Source organism: Salvelinus namaycush, chromosome 26, assembly GCF_016432855.1.
Source record: "Salvelinus namaycush isolate Seneca chromosome 26, SaNama_1.0, whole genome shotgun sequence".
Taxonomy (NCBI): domain Eukaryota; kingdom Metazoa; phylum Chordata; class Actinopteri; order Salmoniformes; family Salmonidae; genus Salvelinus; species Salvelinus namaycush.
Genome location: NC_052332.1, coordinates 28,099,529 through 28,117,376, shown reverse-complemented (window position 1 = coordinate 28,117,376; position 17,848 = coordinate 28,099,529). Strand labels below are relative to the sequence as shown.

At 43.7% G+C, this 17,848-nt stretch overlaps 1 protein-coding gene across 1 annotated transcript in view; it reads right to left on the bottom strand.

Moving 5' to 3' along the window:
• The window catches only part of LOC120021034 (gamma-aminobutyric acid receptor subunit alpha-2-like), a 151,299-nt gene that overhangs the window by 74,646 nt on the left and 58,805 nt on the right, over positions 1–17,848 (bottom strand). The window contains exons 2-3 of the mRNA XM_038964688.1: positions 12,605–12,726; positions 10,365–10,432 (exon numbers count right to left, since the gene is read on the bottom strand). Of these exons, the coding sequence (XP_038820616.1) occupies positions 10,365–10,432; positions 12,605–12,726 (190 nt within the window). The remainder of the gene's footprint in view (positions 1–10,364; positions 10,433–12,604; positions 12,727–17,848) is intronic.

Genomic DNA, 17,848 nt, shown 5'->3' with positions numbered 1-17,848 from the left:
ACGCGCCGCTGGAGCCGTGCGTCAAGGGGGGGGTACTGTCACGACTTCTGCTGAAGTCGGCACCTCTCTTTGTTCAGGCGGCGTTCGGCAATCAACGTCACCGGCTTTCTAGCCATCGCCGCTCCATTTTTCATATGTCCATTTGTCTTGTCTTGTTCCATACACACCTGGTTTTCATTTTCCCAATCAATCTACTTGTATTTAACCCTCTGTTTCCCATGTATTTGTGTGTAATTGTTTCATGTTATTGTGGTGTTTTATTACGCGCTTTACTTTTGTTATGTTCCGTGTTTTGAGCGCGTTTGATTTATGTAGTGCTCTCGTTTTTGGAACGAAAATAAAAGTGCGCCTGTTAACATTACTCTGCTCTCCTGCACCTGACTTCGCCTCTAGTACACCCCTTGACACTGACTGTAACTCCTTGCTAAGAAATGCCATGGCCGATTTCTGGTTTCAGTCCGCCCCTGAGACCAACTCTCTCCCTGAGCTCGGTAATGATGAGCTGGAGACTTCTTGCCCATGTACGCATTAATTAAGAGCTAGTCATTATTCCTCTCTTTCTCCCACTCTCAATCATTTTCCAGTCCAATCTCTTTCTCCCTGACTTCCTCTCTCGTTCTCCCCTGCTGGGACTGACCTGTGCATGTGTGATGTGCTGTCAATCACACATTATCTCTGGGGTTCCAACAGATCCTCCATATTTGTCTCTGAGGCAGAAACAGATTTTGGCAGCAGATTGTTTCAGGCCACCACGTCAGTCTGATTTGTTCCAAGAGAATCAGAGTTCAGGCAGCAGCATTTCCATACAAACTGTGTGGATACTATGCAGTATTGAACAGGGCGCTAGATAGATGATTTGGACAGCTAAACATTTCCTCATTACGTTTTCATTGACATCAACAACCATATAATTTGCACGTAGACGTAGTACCCATCTCAGATCAATAACACTATTTGATTGGAAATGAGAATGACACAATCATTTCCTGTGGTGTATCGATCAGCAGACAAGGAACTGATCAAGATCACAGTTGTGCCCTAATAGACATCATGCTTACTACTGTAGCTTGTTTAGCACCGCATGAAAAGCACTTTTCCTCATGCATAATTGAATATGGATAATTGCATAAAGACGACACACAGGGCACAATGAATCACATTATGTTCTCAAATTACTACCGTAGATCAGACACAGTTAGGTAAACACTGTGATCATGACAAGCATGTGCACATCTGAGAGATGTTCTGATACTTTTTACATTAGATATTGTAGATCAGGGATCATCAACTAGACTCAGCCGCGGGACGTTTTTCTTCTTGAGTGGAGGGTCGGGGGACCAGAAGACAATTACAAATCATTTGTAGACTGCAGATTGGCTGCAAGAAGCCAAAAACAGATAAAACATTTCACTAAAACATAATAATTTCAAACCTTGCTTACATTTGTATACAATCACATTCTTTCTATTATGCGTGGGAGTACTTTGGAACATATTTCCAAAACTAAAATGACTTGGAGCTGATTACCTGGTGTTTTTACAGTCTTTCATGTAAAAAACGTTTGCTTAGAAAACTTGTGGAGCCAAATAAAAACACCCGCGAGCCAAATTCAGCCCGTTGGCCGCCCTTTGGGGAACTCTGGTGTAGATGTTGCATGTTTTCCCTATAAGCCACTCATTGGAGCATTTAGTGTTTCCTAAGAGTCCACTTCACCTCTCACGTTTTCCTACCATCTCAATTATGTGACATGGTGAAAGCGGCCCTTAGGGAGCAGTGTGAGGAAACTGGGAACATTGGTATTGCTGTGCCGTAATCATGGAGCTGTGGTGTTTATGAACAGACCAGATGATTACATCCTCTCCTGCCACAGGCCATTACTTTCTTTGGAAACATTTAGGGTGTTCGCCCTGATGCATTCTAATTGGCTCGATCTGTTAAGTCTAATCTTCAGAATGACCTTTGGATGAAAATATGGAATGCATGTATGATGTGTTAAACTGTACTGATATCTCTTAATATCTGGAATATTTAATATTGTTTGTAAAAACAAAAATAATCATTATAGATACATGACTGAGCAACAGCAGTAAACTATTCTAAGACTGCATCAAATTTTTTTATGAGGGATACTTGCTGAGCTGAAGTTGCATTGCAATCACACAGCATGGATTTAAGAGAGTTGGCTTAATGACTTGTAACTATAGCAACACAATACAGACTCTCATGGATGCGGCCTATTAAGGATGCAAATTGTCTTAACACTTATTCCCTCCCTGAATATGAGTTGATCATATTGTGACAAAGAGCGAAATGAAGACCGGTTTGGTGGGAGAGAAGATGGAGTACTATTGTGAGAGCACATTATATTGTTACCAGAGTGCATTCAATGAGTTTCCGTGAAGGACACTTTTCATTTTACTGGAGACTCAACTATTTTAATTCTCAGTTAACCTCCCTACAACCCACCTTTGTTTCTTATTTTCCTGCAAGAGGACTTATTTGGCGTGCGTCCCCTTGAGCAAGGGCACGATGATGGATACAGGATCCTAGCATTCACCCTCAAACACCAACAGGAAAAATAACTCCACCTAATTTATTCGTTTGGAGGAACATTTACTGTATAGGGTTCCTTCCCAGGATTTTGGATCCAAATGTTATTTTTCTTCCCTTGTAACAGAAAATATAATTTGGTAGCTGAAATAGGGACCAATTACAGCAGAAGAAATAAGAGTTAACCATAGAGAGAGAGAGAGTACTTTACTGGTCTAGCCAAATAGGCCACAGAGGGAAGGCGAGAGGTTTGTACTTCTTGATAATAAACCTAAATATGCCAACTCTCTGCCAGGCAAAATGCATGGAAGACTAGAGCAGAGCATAGTAGAGCCCAGCATCCACCTACTATACTCCATCTGGATCAGGAAGGGACCTGTTTCAATAAAACACTAAACTGTTAGCTTGTATAGATGGATGCTATATAATCAAGCAAAAATAACTCCAGGGGAGTGAAAATGATAACGCTTGGAAAAAGGCTCTTTTAAAAGCTTTGTTCTGTGCCAGTGTAGTACTACCTAGCGTGTTGATACCACAGGTGTCGAGAGTTTTTCAGCACAGTAGATTGTAAAATGAGAGCAGAGCTTGTTGGGATCAAGACAGCCCCCCAGACAAGCTCTGCCATCTTCGTCAAGCAGTGTTCTACACAGTACCTGGGGCAGATTAGACTGCCCTCAATTTCATTACACCAGGCCTGTCAACCCCAGCCCACCAGAGAACATGAGCATACACCATGACAGCGCAGACGCAGGAACAAATTAGACGGAGCTACGCGAACCTCCAGAGACACAGACAGATACAGGGGAGCAGAGAGGGAGGAGACAGAGAGAGGTGGATACAGGGGAGGAGAGAGGGAGGAGAAAGAGAGAGGGAAACAGGTGAGAGGAAGGAGAGAGGAAAGAGAGAAGGAAACATTCAAACAGGAGAGGAGAGGAGAGAGAGGGATACATGAGAGGAGAGAGGGAGGAGGGATGAGAGAGAGGGAAACAGGAGAGGAGGAGAGAGGAGAGAGAGGGAAACAGGATAGGAGGGATACAGGAGAGAGAAAGGGATACAGGAGAGAAAAAAGGGAGAGAGAAATAGAGAAGTGAGCGAGAGAGAGAGAAAGATACAATAAAGGATAGAGGGAGAAAGACAGAGAGCAGCACATTGCCTTGATGGCAGCTTTTCACAATATTGGCCTTCTCTCAACCAGCTTCACCTGGAATGCTTTTCCAACAGTCTTGAAGGAGTTCCCACAAATGCTGAGCACTTGTTGGCTGTTTTTCCTTCACTCTGCGGTCCGACTTATCCCAAACCATCTAAATTTGGTTGAGGTTAGGGAGATTGTGGAGGCCAGGTCATCTGATGCAGCACTACATCACTCTCCTTCTTCGTCAAATAGCTCTTACACAGCCTGGAGATGTGTTGGGTCAATGTCCTGTTGAAAAACTAATGATAGTCCCACTAAGCACAAAACAGATGGGGTGGCGTATCTCTGCAGAATGCTGTGTCAGCCATGCTGGTTAAGTGTGCCTTGAATTCTAAATAAATCACTGACAGTGTCAACAGCAAAGCACCCCCACACCATAACACCTCCTCCTCCTCCATGCTTTACGGTGAGAAATACGCATGCGGAGATCATCCATTCACCCACACCGCGTCTCACAAAGACACGGCGGTTGGAACCAAAAATCTACAATTTGGACTCCAGACCAAAGGACAAATTTCCATCAGTCTAATGGCCATTGCTCATGTTTCTTGGCCCAAGCAAATCTCTTCTTCTTTTGGTGTCCTTTAGTAGTGGTTTCTTTGCAGCAATTTGACCATGAAGCCTGATTCACAGTCTCCTCTGAACAGTTGATGTTGAGATGTGTCTGTTACTTGAACTATGTGAAGCATTTATTTGGCCTGCAATTTCTGAGTTTGGTAACTCTAATGAACTTATCCTCTGCAGCAAAGGTAACTCTGGGTCTCCCATTCCTGTGGCGGTCCTCATAAGAGCCAGTTTCATCATAGCGCTTGATGGTTTTTGCGACTGCACTTGAAGAAAGAAGTTCTTGAAATGTTCCGTATTGACTGACCTTCATGTCTTAAAGTAATGATGGACTGTTGTTTCTCTTTGCTTATTTGAGCTGTCCTTGCCATAATATGGACTTGGTCTTTTACCAAATAGGGCTATTTTCTGTATACCCCCCTACCTTGTCACAACACAACTGATTGGCTCAAACGCATTAAGAAGGAAAGAAATTCCACAAATTAACTTTTAAGAAGGCACACCTGTTAATTAATTTAAATGCATTCCAGGTGACTACCTCATTAAGCTGGTTGAGAGAATGCCAACAGTGTGCAAAGCTTTCATCAAGGCAAAGGGTGGCTACTTTGAAGAATCTCAAATATAAAATATATTTTGATTTGTTTGACACTTTTTTGGTTACTACATGATTCCATATGTGTTATTTCATAGTGTTGATGTCTTCACTGTTATTCTACAATGTAGAAAATAGTTAAAATAAAGAATTAAGAAAAACCCTTGAATGAGTAGAAGCTCTACAACTTTTGACCAGTAGTGTAGGTAGAGTTAGTGACTATGCATAGATAATACACATAAAGTAAGTAGCAGCAGCGTAAAAGAGGGGGGGGGGGGGGGGGGGGGGGGTGTAAATAGTCTGGTTAGCCATTTATTAGCTGTTCAGTAGTCTTATAGCTTGGGGGTAGAAGCTGTTAAGAAGAAATTGGACCTAGACTTGGCATTCCGGTACCGCTTGCTGTGTGATAGCAGAGAGAACAGTCTATGACTAGGGTGGCTGGAGTCTTTGACAATTTTTAGGGCCTTCATCTGACACCGCCTGGTATAGAGTTCCTGGGTGGCAGGAAGCTTGGCCCCAGCGATGTACTGGGCCGTACGCACTACCTTCTGTAGTGCCTTGTGGTCTGAGGCCAAGCAGTTGCCATACCAGGTAGTGATGCAACCAGTCAGGATGCTCTCGATGGTGCAGCTGTAGAAATGTTTGAGGATCTGAGGACCCATGCAAAATCTTTTCAGTCTCCTGAGGGGGAATAGGCTTTGTCGTGCCCTCTTCACAACTGTCTTGGTGTGTTTGGACCATGATAGTTTGTTGGTGATGTGGACACCAAGGAACTTGATGCTCTCAACCTGCTCCACTACAGCCCCATCGATGAAAATGGGGGCGTGCTCGGTCCTCCTTTTCCTGTAGTCCACAATCATCTCCTTTGTGACGTCACCCACATTTAAGGGATTGGCCTGAAAGCATGTAAAGTAATCGGTAGACAACATAAGCTGCATTTACACAGGCAGGCTAATTCTGATCTTTTGCCAATAATTGGTCTTTTGACCAATCAGATCAGATCTTTTGCCAATAATTGGGCAAAGGATCAGAATTGCTGTAAGCATTCTACACTTTTACTGGGATTTGCAAGTTCTTGTTAAATCGGCCTGATATTTGAGTTTTGCACAAAATATCTTCCTGACTTTAGCTCTTACTCGTCGTCTGTCGTGATGGTGGAGCAGACACTCAATGGCATATTGGACCCAGTGAGGACGCAGGAGAACTGGCCCTGAGGGTAGGAGCGGGGGGTAGGGAGGTGGGGGGGGGGGGGATTCCTAAGACTGGCTGGGGGTGGCACACAGATGGGTAATTGGACCACGATGTGTGAGAAACCAAGTTGTGAGCTGCCCTGGGTATAGGTTGTCCTCTAAGAAAAAGGAAAATAATGTCATATGATGTTAATTAGATCTGTTTTCCCAGGCATTAAACGGTACAACTTTTTGCTAATTAAAAATTATATAATTTCTTGAAACTCGCAAAATTCTTTTGATACTCAAAGGATGATTATGATAATGTTAACCTAACTAATTGTTGCTTTGTAATTCAACTACGGTTTACGCTCCATATTATGTAGCCGATTGCACTCTGATTTCTTCTCACTATTAGTAGATGAGGGCCTGCCTGTGCAGAATGAGCAGAGCCGCTGCATGGCTTGGGTGATTCATCTTACATGCCAAACCCAATTGTGTGTGTGATTAAGAGGCATGCGATTCCTCCAGGCCCGCCCCATAACCAATTTCCTGATCTCTAAAATGAACCCATTCCAATTCTAAGCAGCTGAATTGTTGTGTCACTGAATGGGAAAGGGATATCTGAATATGTACAGGTGTAGGATCTTAATTTGATCACTCAGTTGCAGGAGAACTTTCCAGCAATGCAGGACATTTTAAATGTGTGTATTTAGGTTTAAAAAGGCTTCTGAAGTTTGTAATTTCCATTTTGTATCTCCCTTACAAAAAATGTATCAACCCCTACAAAATGTGTCCATTAATTATAATCCACATAATAACTTACATTTTTTGATGCTGCAGGATTATTTTCCTGCTGTAGCAAACTGGCTCAAATTAAGATATTACATATGTACAGTACCAGTCAAATGTTTGGACACAACAACTCATTCAAGGGTTTTTCTTTATTTTTACTGTTTTCTAATAGTGAAGAGGTCAAAACCATGACATAAGACTCATGGTATCATGTTGTAACCAAAAAAGTGTTAAACAAATCCAAATATATTTTATATTTGAGATTCTTCAAAGTAGACACCCTCTGCCTTGATGACAGCTTTGCACAGTAATGGCATTCTCTCAACCAGCATAATGAGGTAGTCATCTGGAATGCATTTAATTTAATTAACAGGTGTGCCTTGTTAAAAGTGAATTTGTGGAATTTCTTTCCTTCTTAATGCGTTTGAGCCAATCAGTTGTGTTGTGACAAGGTTGGGTTGGTATACAGAAGATTGCCCTATTTGGTAAAAGACCAAGTCCATATTATGGCAAGAACAGCTCAAATAAGCAAAGAGAAACAACAGTCCATCATTACTTTAAGACATGAAGGTCAGTCAATACGGAACATTTCAAGAAGTTTCTTCAAGTGCAGTCGCAAAAATATCAAGCGCTATGATGAAACTGGCTCTCATGAGGACCGCCACAGGAAAGGAAGACCCAGAGTTACCTCTGCTGCAGAGAATAAGTTCATTAAAGTTACCAGCCTCAGAAATTGCAGCCCAAACACATATTTCACATAGTTCAAGTAACAGACACATCTCAACATCAACTGTTCAGAGGAGACTGCATGAATCATACCTTCGTGGTCGATTTGCTGCAAAGAAACCCCTACTAAAGGACGCCAATAATAAGAAGAGACTTGCTTGGGCCAAGAAACATGAGCAATGGACATTCGACCAGTGGAAATCTGTCCTTTGGTCTGGAGTCCAAATTCGCGATTTTTGGTTCTAACCGCCGTGTCTTTGTGAGACACAGAGTAGGTGAAAGGATGGTCTCTGCATGTGTGGTTCCCACCGTGAAGCATGAAGGATGAGGTGTGAGTGTGCTTTGCTGGTGACACTGTCGGTGAATTATTTAGAATTGAAGGCACTCTTAACCAGCATGGTCTGCAGCGATACACCATCCCATCTGGTTTGCGCTTAGTGGGACTATCATTTGTTTTTCTAAAGGACAATGACCCAACACACCTCCAGGCTGTGTAAGGGCTATTTGACCAAGAAGGAGAGTGATGGAGTGCTGCATCAGATGACCTCGCCTCCACAATCACCAGAACTCAACCCAATCGAGATGGTTTGGGATGAGTTGGATTGCAGAGTGAAGGAAAAGCAGCCAACATCAAGGCAAAGGGTGGCTATTTGGAGAATCTCAAATATAAAATATATTTTGATTTGTTTAACACTTTTTTGGTTACTACAGGATTCCATGTGTGTTATTTCATAGTTTTGATGTCTTCACTATTATTTGACAATGTAGAAAATAGTAAAAATACAGAAAAACCCTTGAATGAGTCGGTGTTCTAAAACTTTTGACCGGTAGTGTACATGTAAATACTACCTCAATTACCTTGACTAACCGGTGCCCCCACACATTGTCTCTGTACAGGTACCCCCTGTATATAGCCTCGCTACTGTTATTTTACTGCTGCTCTTTAATTATTTGTTACTTTAATTTTAAATGTTTTACTTATCTATTTTTTACTTAACACTTATTATTCTTAAAACTACATTGTTGGTTAAGTGCTTGTAAGTAAGCATTTCACTGTAAGGTCTACTACACCTGTTGTATTCGGCGCATGTGACAAATAAAATTTGATTTGACGTTGGTGACGGCTGGAGAGGAGGTGAATGTGCTGCTCTCTCTGTTTTTCTCTCTCTATCTTTTATTGTATCTCTCTCTCTCGCTCGCTCCTCTATTTCTCCCTCCCTCTCTCCTCTCCTGTATCGCTCTCTTAGGTTTGTCCAAACTTTTGACAGGAACTGTATCTGCATAAAAAGCCATTCTCCACTTGTTAGGTAACCAATAGGCTCTGGAAAAGGGAGCATTAACGAGATTCAGCAGCGAGTCGATTTATTTTGAGCGGAAAGTTGGGGGGCCGGAACATAATTACAAATTATTTGTTATTTGTTATTTGTAGACTGCAGATTGACTTCCCAAACAGATCTAATATTTGAATAAAACATAATCATTTCAAACCTTGCTTATATTTGTATAGGGTCACGAGTCTTTCTATACTGAACAAAAATATTAAACGCAAAATGCAACAATTTCAAATATGTTACTGAGTTATAGTTCATATAAGGAAATCAGTCAATTGAAATAAATTCATTAGGCCCTAATCTATGGATTTCACATGACTGGGAATACAGATGTGCATCTGCTGGTCACAGATGCCATTAAAAAACAAGTAGGGGTGTGAATCAGAAAACCAGTCAGTATCTGGTGTGACCACCATTTGCCTCATGCAGCATGATAGATCTCCTTCACATAAAGTTGATCAGGCTGTTGTCCCATTCCCCTTCAATGGCTGTGCGAAGTTGCTGGATATTGTCAGGAACTGGAACACGAGGTCGTACACATCAATCCAGAGCATCCCAAACATGCTCAATGGGTGACATGTCTGGTGAGAATGCAGGCCATGGAAGAACTGGGATATTTTCAGCTTCCAGGAATTGTGTACAGATCCTTGCGACATGGGGCTTTCCATTATCATGCTGAAACATGAGGTGATGGCGTCGGATGAATGGCACGACAATGGGCCTCAGGATCTCGTCACGGTATCTCTGTGCATTCAACTTGCCATCGATAAAATGCAATTGTGTTCACTGTCCATAGCTTATGCCTGCCCATTTTAGAGTGGCCTTTTATTGTCCCCAGAAAAAGGGGCACCTGTGTAATGATCATGCTGTTTAATCAGCTTTTAATCAGGTGGATGGATTATTTTTGCAAAGGAGAAATGCTCACTAACAGGGATGTAAACAAATTTGAGCACAACATTTGAGAGAAATAAGCTTTTTGTGCCTATAGAACATTTCTAGAACCTTTTATTTCAGCTCATGAAACATGGAACCAACAATCTATGTGTTGCATTTATATTTTTATTCAGTGTATTTTGAGCTGAAATAAAATATTATAGAAATGTTCCATTAAATTAAAATAACAGCCTCATCCACATCCATGGCCTATAACCGATGATGTCATGTTTAGCCAGTCACTCACTATAGGATGGTTGATATACAGTACAGCCCAGGGCAAGATGCTTGCAGCATTAAGTTAGCAGATACGGATTGTCCAATCAATGTGACCTTACCTTAAAAACTCCTTCTCTATGTATTACATAATTACAACAGTTTTGCCTCAAATATAGTATAAATGACACCAAAAAAAGAGATTTGGGGTGAATTATTTGATAAGTCATGCTGGTCCTATAGGGGTCACATTCTGAGGATCTGGGCGCCGGACAGTATAGTAATATATCACTCACCATGTCTGTGTCTGACACCGGTCCAAAGCTGGTCACGTAGATATTAGTCCTCACCTCCGTCACACTCTCTGCTTGGACACGAGGAGAAGACAGAGGTAGCGTTTAAGTACCTTCCTTAAGGGACAGAGGTGTGCTCCATCTAAGATGGTTACCAGTCCTTACCTGACCCCCAGGCCGTACTGCTGCTCTGTCTACTTCAGGTTGGTTGTTGATGTCAATTTAGTAAAGTCAGCTCACTTTCCAAACACCAAATCCAATGACAGAGTCAAAAACATGAATGTTTGATGTCTCACCACTCAACCAAACAAGGCTGAACCTATGGAGGTAGCGAGACTTTGATAGAGGTTGTTTTTAGGGAGAGTGTTTGCATCATTATCACGGTCACAAACTGAGATGAGAAATCACAGGAATAATGAGGGTTGGCAGGACCACATTAAAATCATATTTAGGCCTGTTCACAGGGACTTGTTTGTATTGGTGTCAGATGATGCTATTCACTGTGCATTATCCTAATGCACTCTATTGTGTATAATCCTTTAACTGGGAGCGCTTCCTATCTGCACAGTCTGGGTAAACAACATTTCCTGTGTAATTGGGTGAAATGTGCAGTTTCAGAATAGAGTTAAGGACTGGAGATGAAACACTGAGAGAGACTGCCAAAAGTCTGCTGCACATGAGTCATCCTAAATGCGATGACGGAAGTGGTGGGAATCACCTTTTACTTATAAGGTTTCCAATTAGAGCCTCACGGCCAGGCCTTAACTTTCATTTTGTTGATTTCAGGATGTAAACGAACGAGGGGCTTTGATGTAAGGCTGTGAGTGGCTGTCTGCCAGTTGTTGCTCTGAGACGGAGTGAACCCGATGGAATGCTTCCAGAACATGCCGCTATGGAATCTAGAGTTACCTTGGCAACATGATATTGGCCATTAATCAAAATGCACATGCCGAGGGCTTTGGAATACAGAATACGTCCAACACATTTGGAGGGCACCTGAAATTTCTCTCTGGGAGGTCGGAGACTCATGGAAAGTGCATAGGTGGCAGAGCTAGTGTGGTGACAGATTTATCATACATCCTAGTGGGGGTGGAATAGAGCCAGGGTGCTCACCACTGTCAGCTTAAAACATCATCATGTTCACACTCTCATAGACCTCTGACTGAGAATTCAAAATCACTTATAATAAGCTCCATTTTGAAAAAATCCACAATAAATGTAAAATCATTAGTACACGGTCTTATCACCACCCTAATGATGATGTAGCATTAGATGATGTAGCGTTAGCATTAGCTGATGTAGCATTATAATTAGCTGATGTAGCATTAGCATTAGATGATGTAGCATTAGCACTTCTTCCGCCAAGACAGGGCAGGGCCGTCCCCAGTGGGCAGGAAATCAGAGCTCTGCTGGACATCTGAGATCTGAAGACAGGGCTTGCAAGCCAAGTGTCAAGAAGCTGCTGTTTTTAATAGGGTCTTTGTGGCATTCTTTTGGCAATAACCATCTCCTTGTGAGGAGGATCAATAATTTCACTGATCCTAAAAGCAATATGTTCAAGATCTGAAGAGATGTAGCATACTCTCACTGTGATCAGGGAAACTGAGCTGTTAATGACACCACTGTATGGCTCTGAAGGATCAATGGAGGTCAAGCTGACAAGGGACCCAATTGTTCATGGGGTCACAGCTCCAAATCCATCACTGCACACCACGGCTAGCTTCCTGGCTCGGTGAGCCTGGGCTGTCAATGCGGGGAGGTAGGGAGGAGGAAGGGAGGAGAGGACTTGCAAGTGCTCTATGTTTCAGTAGAGGCAGTGGTCAGTGGCTTGTTTCCAACTAGATGGATATTATTTGTACTTCACTCCTGATCCTGGGGCACCATATCATGTGTTCAAGCTTTTGTCCCAGACCAGCACTAACACACCTGATTCAGCTAGTGAAGGTCTTTATGATTAGCAGATTGATTCTTCAAGTTAAAACTAGCTTTAATAGTTTTGGGTAGTAGAGGCAGACAGACATTGCAAAAAGGTAATATGCTAGCTAGTTGATGATCTCTTTGAAGCAATGTATGGCTATATAATGTATGTTTCAAAGACAGTTTTATTAAAGTGGTGGATGGCAGACTCAGCAGCTTAGAGAGAATCCTACACATTGTGTGTGGCAGAGCCCAAAAGGCACTATTAGCAGTATGTCTGGTTCTGGTAGAGGTGGGCAGTGTCTTCGCTCAACAAACTAGCCTACCTCCTAGTCCGGGGCGAAGCCGGTTGTCGTAGCCATCCAGCAGTCTGTCCAGGATCCGGGTGAAAATAGTGATGTTGTCTCTACTGTCGTCAGGCATCGGCTCTCTGTGCCCAACCACTGCCCTGCAGAGAGAGAGAGAGAGAGGCGAGAGAGAGCGAGAGAGAGCAAGAGAGAGAGCAAGAGAGAGAGCGAGAGAGCGAGCGAGAGAGAGAGAGATATTTCAATTGAACACAGCAGACATCGTTGAGTCTTTGCTGTACCAGTGGTTCCTCAGACTAGTCATGAGAAATACAGCTCCACCTGAACCTGAACACCACATGTGTCTGGCTGTCCACAGCTTCACTCTGCACTAGTAATGAATATCCTTTTTACTACGAGCTCAGGCCAGACTATTGGAGGAACTACTGTTGTTTCAAACCACAGAGAGCTGTAAGGGTAATTGAACCTCTTTCTAATTCAACCTTCACAGTCATCGCTACCGCAATGATTAAGACACAAACATGTTGGGGTTTAATTTGAGGTGCTGTGTGGCAGCACACCACTCTCAGACATGGAAAGACCGATTGAAGTCCAAAAGGATTAGTGAAGCCTGTCACAGAGCTGCTGCAAATTCTGCCTCGGGATTTCTTCCTCCTTCTTTCCACATAATATTGACAAAGTAGGTCCTAAATATGCAGCCAACCTCTGCTTCCTTAATTACCTTAAATATGACGAGTAATTATCTCGTTGTGGCCCTGGCCACCGTTCTTCAGTGAACAATGTTCTGGTGAGACGGAGAGGGCACCATAGATGCAGCACTGATGAGCTAATGAGTGCCATTTTCAATCAAACCCAGACCCCCTGAGGGATTGATCTCTGACCTGTCTCCAGGTGACCCCTATGAACAAGCATGTCCGATGGCCGCTAACAGCTAACAGCTAACACTCATTTACATACAGGCATGCACCACACACAAGCACTCTCATATGAACACACATACACTACATGACCAAAAGTATGTGGACACCTGCTCATCGAACCCCCATTTGCTGCTATAACAGCCTCCACTCTTCTGGAAAGGCTTTCCACTAGATGTTGTAACCTTGCTGCGGGTATTTGCTTCCATTCAGCCACGAGAGCATTAGTGAGGTTGGGCACTGATGTTAGGCGATTAGGCCTGGCTCGCAGTCGGTGTTCCAATTCATCCCAAAGGTGTTTGATGGGGTTGAGGTCAGGGCTCTGTGCAGGCCAGTCAAGTTCTTCCACACCGATCTCGACAAACCATTTCGGTATGGACGTCGCTTTGTGCACGGGGACATTGTCATGCTGAAACAGGGCCACAAAGTTGGAAGCACAGAATCATCTAGAATGTCATTGTATGCTCTAGTGTTAAGATTTCCCTTCACTGGAACTAAGTGGCCTAACCTGAACCATGATGAACAGCCCCAGAACATTATTCCTCCTCTACCAAACTTTACAGTTGGCACTGTGTATTCAGGCAGATAGCGTTCTCCTGGCATCCGCCAAACCCAGATTCGACTGTCGGACTGCCAGATGGTGAATCGTGATTCATCACTCCAGAGAACGCGTTTCCACTGATCCAGAATCTAATGGCGGCGAGCTTTACACTACTCCAGCCAACGCTAGGCATTGCGCATGGGGATGTGTGCGTGCGGATGCTCGGCCATGGAACCCCATTTCATTAAGCTCCTGACGAACTGTTCTTGTGCCCATGTTGCTTCCAGAGGCAGTTTGGAACTTGGTAGTGAGTGTTGCAACCGAGGACAGGCGACTTTTACGCACTACACGCTTCAGCACTCGGCGGTCCCGTTCTGTGAGCTTGTGTGGCCTACCACTTCACGGCTGAGCCGTTGTTGCTCCAAAACGTTTTCACTTCACAATAACATCACTTACACTTGACCGGGGCAGCTCTAGCAGGGCAGAAATTTGACGAACTGACTTGTTGGAAAGGTGGCATCCTAAGACGGTGCCACGTTGAAAGTCACAGAGCTCTTCAATAAGGCCATTCTACTGCCAATGTTCGTCTATGGAGATTGCATGGCTGTGTGTTCAATTTTATACACCTGTCAGCAACGGGTATGGCTGAAATAGCCGAAACCACTAATTTGAAGAGGTGTCCACATACTTTTGTATATATAGTGTACAACTTTACATGGGCATGTCGCTGTGCATTCAAACACATTATACAGTTATATCTAACGTTTACATAGTACACTTCAGGGATTAACATGCACAAGTCATCAACTGGCAGACAGACTAGGAATTGTGTTGTTTCAAGGGATGGGTGCATTGGCTGTACCTCTGAAATCTCCTTGTCAGTGTACCAGTACTAACAGCACTGTTAAGACAATGTCAAAAAGGAAAAGGAAACTTTAATGGTGACAGCAGGAAAGACAGAATTGAAACAAGAACATCACTGTTGTACGTGTGTGTGTGTGTGTGTTGGTGTGTGTGTGTGTGTATCCGCGTCTGCGTGCGTGTTGCACCTTGACGTATGAACTACTATTTGTGTTTCATATCCAATCATCTCAGACGCCAGTCAAAGCCAAAGGGGCCTCTGCTGAAAATGAAGCAGGTCTGATTGATAAATAGAGAGAAAAAGAGAGAGAGAGAGGGAGGATAGAAAAAGAGCTGCACTCTGTATAACTCCACCGAAATCTAATTCAATTCCTTGAGCTTAAAAAGGGGCTACGTATACACCCTCTGCATCCAAAGTGGGTACCTCAGGAAGCTTCCCCTAACCTCCCACATGCAAAAATAAATTCAGCATTTCCATCACGTAGGGCTGCACGATATGGGCAAACAATATAGGTCTTATTTTTAACCAAATGTTGCAATTGTGATTTGACACTTGGGTGAACTGATGGAATCATAGCAATAGAATGATTATTCTAATTCTATAGTCAGAATATAATAGTGGGCACTTTGAAAACAGGGGTGTTTGACATGACAACGAATGAAAAATCCAGGGAGGAGTTATTGTGACAGGGTAGGAACCAAAGTGTTGATAAGTGTTTCCTAGGCAACCCTCTATTCTTTGGCTACATTGAATGTTTTCTCTTAGCTACTTTATGTAGCTAACATATTCTTGCTTTGTGTAATCTTCTTTGATTTAGAAGATAGTGTTGCACAAACATGCTGATATAAGTGTACACCATCACTGTTATTATCAGGCTGTATAGCTAATTACGTTTGCTCTGACTCCGTACATGTATTAGCTAGCTAGCGATTAGCATTAGCATCTAACAATAAGCGGCTAACAAGATTTAGGCCCAATTTGCAATGAAAATACAAACTAGCTGTTTGCAAATGTAAGAAACACAAACTAATAGTTCAATTATAGAACGCTAGTGGATTTATATTAAGAAGCAAAGTGAAAACAGCATCGTTTTCATCAACATTGTTGCATGAGCTACATTGACCACTCAGACTGAACACAAGTGTCTTGTGGTTGAGGAACAACAAATGCGCTCATGGTTGCCAGGTCTAGATAGCATTTTCAGTACAATGACCACTCAAAACCCACCCAAAAGCCCTGAAAACTAGCCCAATTTTGTTTTCCCACAGCAAGAAAGGAGTTACCACATTTATACAATAAACAATTTTTCCATAATGTTATCGAGCCAATTAAGAAGGAATATCGACGTAACTTGTAACCACATTCGAAGCAAAATGCGGTTTTCATCAAAATAATAAATTCTTGCGAACTCTGAACTACATAATAAACTAATTTAAATATGTCGCAAGAGAAAATAGTAATTGCCCTTGAACTCGCCAGAAAACTTTTCATCAATGGAAATTTTTACTTGTTTGACTGCTATAATTAAGCAATAATGCACGAGGGGGTATGGCATATGGCCAATATACCACTACTAAGGGTTGTTAGTGACTGTCACGCCCTGGCCTTAGTATTTTTTGTTTTCTTTATGTTTTTTAGTTAGGTCAGGGTGTGACATGGGGAATGTATGTGTTTTGTAGTGTCTATGTTGTACGTTTGTAGCTTGGGTTTGCACTTACGTCTTTAGCTTCACGATCGTTTGTTGTTTTGTTTCGTTTTGTAATTGTGTTCGTTACGTGTTTTTTCCTTCTCTAAAATAAAAGAGATGTATTTTGCACACGCTGCGCCTTGGTCCACTCTCTCTCACGAAGACGATCGTGACAGAACTACCCACCAACCATGGAGCAAGCAGCGTGAGAGGAACCAACAGCAGCGACCTAAAAACCAGGACTCGTGGACTTGGGAGGAAATATTGGCTGGAAAAGGACCCTGGGCTCAGACAGGAGAGAATCGCCGCGCTCGGGAAGAGAGGGAGGCAGCTAAAGCCCAGGAGCGGTGGTATGAGGAGGCAGCAAGGAGACGTGGCTGGAAGCCTGTGAGTAAACCCCAAAAATTTCTTGGGGGGGGGCTAAAAGGGAGAGTGGCGAAGTCAGGTAGGAGACCTGCGCCTACTCCCTGTACTTACCGTGGAGAGCGAGAGTACGGGCAGACACCGTGTTACGCAGTAGAGCGCATGGTGTCTCCTGTACGTGTGCTTAGCCCGGTGCGGTACATACCAGCTCCTCGTATCGGCCGGGCCAGATTGAGCATTGAGCCAAGTGCCATGAAGCCGGCTCTACATATCTGGCCACCAGTGCGTCTCCTCGGGCCGGCTTACATGGCACCAGCCTTACGCATGGTGTCCCCGGTTCGCCTACATAGCCCGGTGCGGGTTATTCCACCTCCCCGCACTGGTCGGGCTACGGGGAGCATACAACCAGGTAAGGTTGGGCAGGCTCAGTGCTCAAGGGAGCCAGTACGCCTGCACGGTCCGGTATTTCCGGCGCCACCTCCCCGCTCCAGCCCAGTACCACCAGTGCCTAAACCACGCACCAGGCTTCCAGTGCGTCTCCAGAGCCCTGTTCCTCCTCCACGCACTCTCCCTGTGGTGCGTGTATCCAGCCCAGTGCCTCCAGTTCCGGCACCACGCATCAAGCCTCCTGTGCGTCTCCAGAGCCCTGTACGCACTGTTCCTTCTCCCCGTACTCGCCCTGATGTGCGTGCCCTCAGCCCGGTACCACCAGTGCCGGTACCACGCACCAGGCCTATAGTACGCCTTGAGAGTCCAGTGTGCCCTGTTGTTGTTCCCCGCACTAGCCTGAAGGTGCGTGTCTTTAGCCCGGTACCTCCAGTTCCGGTACCACGCACCAGGCCTACAGTGCGTCTCAGCCGGCCAGAGTCTGCCGTCTGCCCAACGGCGCCTGAAC